The sequence below is a fragment of the Prionailurus bengalensis genome, chromosome E1 (assembly GCF_016509475.1).
Source record: "Prionailurus bengalensis isolate Pbe53 chromosome E1, Fcat_Pben_1.1_paternal_pri, whole genome shotgun sequence".
NCBI lineage: Eukaryota > Metazoa > Chordata > Mammalia > Carnivora > Felidae > Prionailurus > Prionailurus bengalensis.
In genome coordinates this window covers 28,384,412-28,394,453 of record NC_057347.1, presented here as the reverse complement: position 1 = coordinate 28,394,453, position 10,042 = coordinate 28,384,412, and the positions used below count along the sequence as shown (strand labels likewise).

Here is a 10,042-nt window from a genome sequence, read left to right as displayed (position 1 = left end):
CTTTACATTTGTTTCCGAATTAGGACATGACAATCTCTTCTAATCCACACCTCTCTTCCTTCAGCAGTGAATCATGCAGCTCTTCAAATCCCTGCCAGGAAAAAGCATCTATGTGTTTATCTAAAATCATTAGTTTTTATATCCTCTCAAGATTTATGCATCCGGGTTGATGATGTTTGTGGGCACAGGTATTTGCTGATATGTTTATTCATCCATTCATTGATGCATTGTATTTGGGGAGCCTGTAGTTCACAAGGCATTGGGCACATCTGGTGTGAATCAGACTTGAAACCCATGGATGAGGACAGTGATACAAAGGGGAAAAGATCCATAAATGTCTGTAATACATTGTAGGGTGTGGTTAGGGAGATAAGTCTGTGAGAGCCTTGAAAATGTATTTATCTCCATGGAAGGCTCCCCTAAACTCCATCTTGAAATATATTCAACAGTGACTTTGATCAACCAATTCCTGATTCTCCAAAGGAAAACAATGGAATTTTCATAATTTTTGTTTTGCACAGTTTTCCCTTAGGCATGTGGGGAAGAGCCCATGGAAGCACAGAATATCACAAGGGTGTCAGAGTTTATCCTCTTAGGATTCTCACAGACCCGGGACCTTGAGAAATTCCTGTTCCTGGTGTTCCTATTTGTCTATGTCACCACCGTTGTGGGAAACCTCCTTATCATGGTCACAGTGACTTTTGACTGCCAGCTCCACATGCCCATGTATTTTCTGCTCCGAAACCTGGCTGTCATAGACCTCTGTTATTCCACTGTCACTTCTCCAAAGATGCTGGTGGACTTCCTTCATGAGGTCAAGACCATCTCCTACCAGGGCTGCATGACTCAGATCTTCTTCTTTCACCTCTTGGGAGGTGGGACTGTCTTCTTTCTCTCAGTGATGGCTTATGACCGCTACATAGCCATCTCCCGGCCCCTCCACTATGTCACCATCATGAACACTCAGCTCTGTGTGGGGCTAGTGGTGGCTGCTTGGTTAGGGGGATTTGTTCACTCCATTGTCCAGCTGGCTTTGATGCTCCCCTTGCCTTTTTGTGGTCCCAATGTTCTGGATAACTTCTACTGTGACATCCCACAAGTGCTGAGACTTGCCTGCACTGACATCTCCCTCCTGGAGTTCCTCATGATCTCCAACAGTGGAATGCTGGTCCTCATCTGGTTCCTTCTCCTTCTGATTTCTTACACAGTCATCCTGGTGATGTTGAGGTCCCATTCAGAGCAGGCGAGGAAGAAGGCAGCTTCTACCTGCACCACCCACATCATTGTGGTGTCTATGATCTTCATTCCCTGTATCTATATCTATGCCCGGCCCTTCACCCCCTTCCCCATGGACAAGGCTGTGTCCATCAGCTACACGGTCATGACCCCCATGCTCAATCCCATGATCTATACTCTGAGGAACCAGGAGATGCAGGCAGCCATGAAGAGATTAGGCAAGCGTCTAGTGATATGTAACAGGGAGTGAACTTAAAATATCTTGACTCAGGGGTTTCTGGGTGGCTCAGTTGGTTGAGTGTCCAACTCTCAGTTTTGGCTCAGGTCATGATCCCAGGGTCATGGGCATCTGCCCCTCCCCCCCTCGAATAAAAAAATTAAAAAATTTAAATATCTTCACTTTAAAATAACAAGTCTTCCCTCTGAACTTCTGTTTTCCCATGTGAAAAGTGGAGGAAAGTCTATAGAGTATGACATTTGAGATGAAATCAATATTTCTATGGACCCACACCTGTGTCAGGTTACTGTATTGGGCACTTTCTCACTTCTATCTCATTCTCATAAAACTGATAGTGGATATGTTATTATTATTATTGTATTAAATGCTTTAACAAATGAGAGAACTCAGAGAGAAGTGACTTGCTCAACAATGAATAGCGAGTAGCAGAGCCTGGCCGGGACTTGGTTCCTCTGACTCTAAGTTTAGAGGTAGGGCTATGGGTGGGATTTGAAACTCGGGATCTCCTACAAACACAAGGGAAAACCTAAAGAGTTCCTCGGCTATGGATGAATATCTGTGATAAATGGTGAAAAATTTCATCTTAACCCTGGAACAATAACACTCTTTTCGGTTCCCTGCTTTTAATCTTCTTTCTTTATCTTTGGAGTTCTGTAACTTTACTCAGCTATGTCTTTGCATTCATTGATGGTTGTCAATTTTCCTGTGGCCTTTCAATCTATTGATTCCATTTATAAATGATCAGAAGTCACTTACTGGTTTTATTTTTTAAAAAGTGATCTTGAGGGGCGCCTGGGTGGCGCAGTTGGTTAAGCATCCAACTTCAGCCAGGTCACGATCTCGCAGTCTGTGAGTTCGAGCCCCGCGTCAGGCTCTGGGCTGATGGCTCAGAGCCTGGAGCCTGTTTCCGATTCTGTGTCTCCCTCTCTCTCTGCCCCTCCCCCGTTCATGCTCTGTCTCTCTCTGTCCCAAAAATAAACGTTGAAAAAAAAATTTTTTTTTTAAAAAGTGATCTTGAGTCACTTTTTTAATTTATGAAAATTTTACTTTTATGTGATCCAGAACATCAATTCTAAGGATGGTAGGAAGCATAGAAATTCTAATTATAATCTATAACATTGACCTAAAGGAAAGAAATGGGGAGAATTTCCTCAGACTTATCTTACAGGTGATCATTTCACAACACGAGATACTCAATTCTGAACTGACTTGTGGAGACATATCCCCTTTTGATGAACATAGCTATATCCATGAGAATTTAAGACATCTCTTACTGAAGTTATGCTATGTTTATGATATAAATGTGACTCAGATATAAATTAACACTAAATGGTTAGGTGCAATGTCTCTCACTATAAAGAATGTAGAGGAAAAAAATATAAAATACGTTGTTCATAACGGCTTAAATTTAAAAAGAGCTCTGGGAATTCTGGTTAACAGAAACTTTCTTTTTTGTAATTTTTTTTAATGTTCATTTATTTTTGAGAGACAGAGTGAGAGCAAGGGAGGGTCAGAGAGAGAGAGGGAGACACAGAATTTGAAGCAGGCTCCAGGCTCTGGGCTATCAGCCCAGAGTCCGACGTGGGGTTCAAACCCACGAACTGTGAGATCACGACCTGAGCTGAAGTCAGACGCTTAACCAACTGAGCCACCCAGGCGCCCCCAGAAATTTTCTAGTAAGACAGAGGGCTTTTTTCTAATTTTATCATGTGGAGAATTGGAATATTTACATATATGCATACTTTCATAAAATACTAATGTTTTAGAGAAGAGTTAATTCCCCATTTCGGATATTAGGTACTATAGGTACCGAACAGTGGTTCGGATATTTTTTTGTGGGTTGCCTGGCCAGTTCAGTAGGTAGAGCGTGCAACTCTTGATCTCAGGATCTCTTGAGCCCCACATTGGGTGTAAAGGTTACTTAAAATTTTTTTAATGGCTTTAATTAAAACTTTCCCTATGTTCTGATGCTGTCTTAAATTGTATAGTGAGACAATAACAGGATTTGAAGCCATGGCATTCCATCCAGGCTTTAACTCCTGCTGGCTGTGCTCCTTTTGGACATCATTGAATCTCTACTTCTTTAGCTATAAAATTTAGCTGTATTTCCTCACAGTGTTGTGTGGGTCAGTGAGGTAAATGTAAAATTCCAATACAGTACTTGGTATATAGTAGGCATTTAATTAATATTAGTTCCTCCACACATTCCTATTTAAAATTATTTTTTTTACTTTCCATCAATACTTTTTATTAAATTTCAATTTCAGTATAGTTAATATAGAGTGTTTAGTTAGTTTCAAGTATACAATACAGTGATTCAACAATTCTAGACGTTACTCAGTAAGTGTGCTTAATCCCCTTCACCTATTTTACCTATTCCCGCACTGACCTCCCCTCTGGTAACCATCAGTTTGTTCTCTAGAGTTAAGAGTCTGTTTTTTGGTTTGTTTCTTTTCTCCCTTTGTTACTTTGTTTTGTTTCTTAAATTCCACATATGAGTGAAATCATATGATATGTGTCTTTCTCTGACTGACTTATATTGCTTAGCATTATACTCTCTATCTCCATCCATGTTGCTGCAAATTGCAAGATTTAATTTTTTTATGGATGAAAAATATTCATATACACACACACACACCTATATATATACCTACACACACACACACACACACACACACACACACACACATATATATATATTTTTTTTTTTTGGGGGGGGGTTGGAGTATATACACACACACACACACACACACACACACACACATAGGGGTGCATATATCCTTTCAAATTAGTGTTTTTGTATTCTTTGGATAAATAACCAGTAGTGCAATTACTGGATCATAAGGTAGTTCTATTTTTTATTTTTTTATTTGAGGAAACTCCATGCAGTTTTCTACAGTGGCTGCACCAGTTTGCATTCCTGCCAGAGTGCATGGAATCTTTTTCCACATCCTCATCAGCACTTGTTGTTTCTTGTTTTTTAAAATTATTTATTTTAGCCATTCTGACAAGTATGAGGTGATATCTCATTGTGGTTTTGATTTGCACTTCCCTGATGATTAGTGATGTAGAGTATCTTGTCACGTGTCTGTTGACCATCTGGATGTCTTCTTTAGAGAAATGTGTGTTCATGTCTTCTGCCTACTTTTAATTGGATTATTTGTTTTTCTGGTGTTGAGTTGTGTAAGTTCTTTATATATTTTGGATACTAACCCTTTGTTGGATATGTGATTTACAAATATCTTTTCCCATTCAGTAGGTTGTCTTTTAGTTTTGTTGATGGTTTCCTTTGCTATGCAGAAGCTTATTATTTTGATGTAGTCCCAATAATTCATTTTTACTTTTGTTTCTCTTGCTTCAGGAGACATATCTAGAAAAATGTTGCTATGAGTGATGTCAGAGAAATTACTGTCTGTGCTCTCTTCTAGGATTTTTATAGTTTCAGGTCTCATATTTAGATCTTTAATCCACTTTGAGTTTACTTTTGTGTATGGTGTAAGAAAGTGGGCCAATTTTATTCTTTTGCATGTTACTGTCCAGTTTTCCCAACACCATTTGTTGAAGAGACTGTCTTTTTCCCATTGGATATTCTTTCCTGCTTTGTTGAAGATTATTGACCATACAATTGTGGATTGATTTCTGGGTTTTCTGTTCTGTTCCATTGATCTATGTGTCTATTTTTTGCCTGTATCATATTGTTTGATTACTACAGATTTGTAGTATAAGTTGGAATCTTCCCATCAATACTTTTAAATTAAACCAAGATACAGTAAACCTTTGGTTTGCTAGCATAATTCATTCTGGAAACATGCTCGTAATCCAAAGCACTTACATATCAAAGCGAATTTCCCCATAATAATGGAAACTCAGATGATTCATTCCACAACCCCAAAATATTCACATAAAAATGATTACAATACTGTTATATAGTACAAAATAATAAAGAAAAATAAAAAATGAGCCTGCACTTACCTTTGAAAACCTTCGTGGTTGGTGTGAGGGAGACAAGAGAGAGGAGAGTTATTGTGTAGGATGATTTTCACTATCACTAATGGAATCACTGCTACCTATTGGCTCAGTGGAACCTTTTTCTTTTCATGCAACTTTAACAAGGAACCTATCCAATGACACTTGCTTTCGCCTTCTTTCAAGGATTTCGTGGAAATGTGAATTGCATTGTCGTTAAACAGATTCATCGTTCACACTGCTACAGCCTTATTTGGGTGGTGCTTTACTACAAAAATTTTCACTGTTTCCCACAATTTACACATCTCCCTAATCTCATCTGAAGTGAGGGATTCCTCTGCTTTTTCCCCCTCCTCCTCTGCAGACAAGATGTAGACGTAGGCATCTTATAAAATCTTGCAATTTCAGCCATTTGCATACCTTGTTTGTACTTCTCAACGATTTCCTTCTTAACTTCCACCATAATCATCTCCTTCTTGCCACCTTTCTTCTCAATCTTTTCCTGCCTGGGGGCCATTGTGTACACTTGCACGGATGTTGACTACAGTACAGTATTAAACACTTGTCATATACTGTATATAATGTAACTGGCAATACGGCAGAAGAAAGGGTCTATATCTGCAGGCAGCCTGACCTAGAAGGAAGCAAATCATTCCTAAGCTTGCTCTTCTATGTAAAAGCAAAGGACTGTCCATAGGTAATTTGAGGTGACAAAAAATACACTAATGCCAGTTTAGGCACCACCCAATGTTCTGAAAAATCACTGATTTCTGCCAGACACCACAGCCTGAGACCAAGCATCTGCACATGGGAGCTGATCATCCATAAGCATGCAGCATGACAGAGAGAGAGAGATTGAGAGAAAGAGGGAAGAACCATTGGCTCAGTTGTGATCAGGTGACATCTGGCATCATGTATTGTTCATATTGCAAGACATCGCTTGTTTATCAAGTTAAAATTTATTAGAAATGTTTGCTCGTCTTGTGGAACACTTTCAGAACAAGTTACTTGCAATCCAAAGTTTTACTGTAGTTATCAGGTTCCTTAGGGTCTAAATAATCAGGCTTAGTCAAGTAATGCTTTTTAGTCACTTTGTTTACATAGGATTAGTGAAAACAGATACAGATCTCTTAGAAGTTGTTGATGGAAGGCTGTAAATTATTTCAGTGATAGGTTAAAAAAATCAGGGGGTGCCTGGTGGATCAGTCAGTTAAACACCCAACACCTAATTTTGGCTCAAGTCATGATCTGATAGTTTGTGAGATCGAGCCCCACGTTGGGCTCTGAACTGACAGCATGGAGCCTGCTTGGGATTCTCTCTCTCTCTCTCTCTCTCTCTCTCTCTCTTCTCTCTCTCTCTCCCTCTCTCTGCCCCTCCACTGCTCATTCATGCTCTCTCTCTCTCTCTCTCAAAAGAAATAAATTAAATAAATAGATAGATGATAGATAGATAGATAGATAGATAGATAAAAAGAGTAAACATTCTGGTATCTTTATAAAATTTCTTTCTATTTGAGTGTAACTATACTCAACTGACACAATATTACATTAGTTTCAGGTGTACAACACAATGACTCAACTTTTTTTTTTTAAGTTTATTTATTCTTAGAGACAGAGAGCACGAGTGGGGAGGAGTAGAGACAGGGAGAGAGAGAATCCCAAGCAGACTCCATGCTCTGTGCTGAGCCCCACGCCAGGCTCAAACTCATGAGTGTGAGATCACGACCTGAGCCAAAATCAAGAGTTGGATGCTTAACCAACTGAGCCACCCAGGCGCCCCATCATCTTCTCTATGTGTTATGCTCAGTGGTTGTAGATTGGGTCTGGCTCAAAGAATACTTCACTTCTCAACCTTATTAATCCGTCCATTTTGCCATTCCAGTTGTATTTATAATCAAGTTCAGGGATGATTGATGTATGAGGAGGAAAAGACCTCAATCAACCTCGCATAAGATGTGTTTTTATTTTATGTTTGATCCATAAAAGGGGGTGTATTGGTCAGGGTTCCACCAGATCAACAGGACCAGTCAGATATAGATATATGTATATTAAGAGATTTATTGCAAGGAATTGGCTTACATGATGTGAGACTGAACCCTGGGCCAGTAGAAATGCACAGGATGGGCATCAGAAAGTGCAGGAGAGGACTTTGTATGAGTTGAAGCTGCAGTCCAGAACACTTTCAAGAAAACCTCAGTTCTGCCCCCAAGGTTTTTTAACTCATTGAATCAGGCACATCCAGATTATTTAGGAAATTCTCTTTACTTAAAATCAACTGATTATGGGGCACCTGGGTATCTCAGTCCATTAAGCATCTGACTCTTGATTTTGGCTCAGGTCACAATCTCACGGTTTGTGAGATCAAGCTCCATGTTGGGCTCTGCGCTGAGCATGGAGCCTGCTTGGGATTCTCTCTCTCTCTCTCTCTCTCTCTCTCTCTCTCTCTCATCCTACCCATCCCCCACTCACTTGCAGGTATATGCACGCATGTGTAAGCTCTCTCTCAAAATAGATACGTAAACATTTAAAAAATCAACTGAGTATAGACATCAATCACATGTGCAAAGTACCTTCACAGCAACTCCTAGGTTAGTGTTTGATTGAATAACTGGGAACTATAGACTAGTCAACTTGACATATAAAACCTACCACCATAATGTAAGAATAACTAATTATCAGAGATGCGGGGTCCCCTCAATGAGAATATAAATGAAATTCCTTCTGTATGTATCCTGCATCCACTTAAGTTTGAAGTTGTAACAACAGTTAAATCTGAAAAATATTTATTTTCTTGGGTATATAGTGCATAGAGAAATACTTTTCTCAGTTCAGTTTTCCGTGACTAGGTCTTTAGTGTAAATACTCCATTCCTGCCATCTGGTCTTTGGAATTCATTACATTGGCTAGTGGATGCAGTGGTGAAGAGATTAGGTTTGGAGGGCATTCCGCAGACCCGTATGTGCCTTGACAGCGGAAATATATTAATTGGAACATATCAGCTTTCTCTTAGTGAAAGCTAAGCCAGAATCAGAACTTAAAATCACCCACATGATAATCAACAAAATACACAAGTCCTGTCTCCTTCCCCAGAATCAATCCAGACCACTTTTTCACATGACTATATTTTAAAATGGACTGAAGCTCTAAATGAGAATTAGTGGTTTGTTTGTTTAAAAAAAATTTTTTTAATGTTTTATTTATTTTTGAGAGACATAGAGACAGAGTGTGAACAGAGGAGGAGCAGAGAGAGAGAAGGAGACACAGAATCTGAAGCAGGCTCCACGCTCTGAGCTGTCAGCACAGAGCCCGATGCGGGGCTCGAACTCACGAACTGTGAGATCATGACCTGAGCCACCCAGGCGCCCCTGTTTGTTTGTTTTTTAATCTACATCTCTTGAATGTGGAAAATCTTCACATGGTATTCTTGTCTGCCAGAGGCAGATACTTTATTTAGCCAAGTATAAACATTTGCAATGAAAGAATTTAGAGTAACCTGGAAATGCTATGTAGATCAGAGAGCTCTAAGAAATCAGATTTTATGGCACGTCAAGTTTACAATGGCAGTTAATTCCAGTTTTGATCTGTTTTCATAATGAGAAAATATAGGGTTTTCTTGCACCAATCCTCATGTTAGAAGTAATAATAATTCACATGTAAAAAATGCTAGCATTCTATAGATAATGTGAGTAGACCTGGATACGGTTGGTAAATCAACACGGGGGTGGAGGGTCTGGTTGGTAAAATAAAGGACAAGATTTTTAATAAGTTCCTATTGTAGCATACAAACATTTCCCCACTTATGACTTTCTGTAAATAAAGATCAATTAAGTTTAAAAGCAGAAGGAAAAGGAGAAAGAGAAGAAGGAGGAGAGGAGAAGAGAGAAAGAAATCAAAACAGTTAGCTTGATGATTCTGCACACACGCACGAGAGAGAGAACAGTCAGTGGTGCTGAATGTGTGGCCCTAGAAACAGGAACATCAGCATTATCTAAGAACTTGTTCAAAATGCAAAATCTTGGCCCTATTATTGACCAACTGAGTGAGAAAGTCTGAGGCCTCGGGGACACACTAATCTATCTTTTCACATGATCTCCAGGGGATTCTTTTAAGGGTAAGAATCACTGGTCTAACAATTGGGTTTGTCTAACACTCCCAGAGTCCATTTCTCTGGAAGAGACTCTCATCCTTTTAGACAGTGGCCTGAAAATCCTACATCCTGAAAATTTCTAAAATTTTCAATGTCCTTGGTACTTTTGGCCCCCAAGGAAGACCTTTGAGAGAGTAAGTGTTTTTGAGACATTTAGAAACTTTTTAACAACTCCCATTGTTCCCTTGCCTCCAGCGGGAATCAGGCAAGAATCAACCCAGCTCTGCTTCCTGAGCGGAGCCCAGTCCAATAGCATCTCCCTGAGGATATGCCCTCTTTCCCTAGGGTCACCCCCGCTGTCACACGTGATGTGTGGGCAGTGACCAGGGAGCTGACGCTGCAGGAAAAGGCTCTCCAAGACAATGTAAGACCTGCGGACTTTCTCCGGTTCTGGACTGAAGGAAGGTGAGAGACCAAGGTTTTCTCATCTGTAGATAAATCAGCTGCAAGAAGGA

The 10,042-nt window shown here is 39.8% G+C and overlaps 1 protein-coding gene across 1 annotated transcript; it reads left to right on the top strand.

The window, feature by feature from the left end:
* Positions 1 to 418: 418 nt before the first annotated feature.
* On the top strand, positions 419 to 2,172 carry LOC122484736 (olfactory receptor 4D1). Its single transcript, XM_043582682.1, has one exon. The coding sequence runs from the start codon at positions 551 to 553 to the stop codon at positions 1,484 to 1,486; it is 936 nt and encodes a 311-aa protein (XP_043438617.1). The 5' UTR covers positions 419 to 550; the 3' UTR covers positions 1,487 to 2,172.
* The last annotated feature ends 7,870 nt before the right edge of the window (positions 2,173 to 10,042 follow it).

What these genes read in the sequence shown, in the direction of transcription:
- LOC122484736 (XM_043582682.1), top strand. Translation starts at nt 551, where the DNA reads ATGGAAGCACAGAATATCACAAGGGTGTCAGAGTTTATCCTCTTAGGA.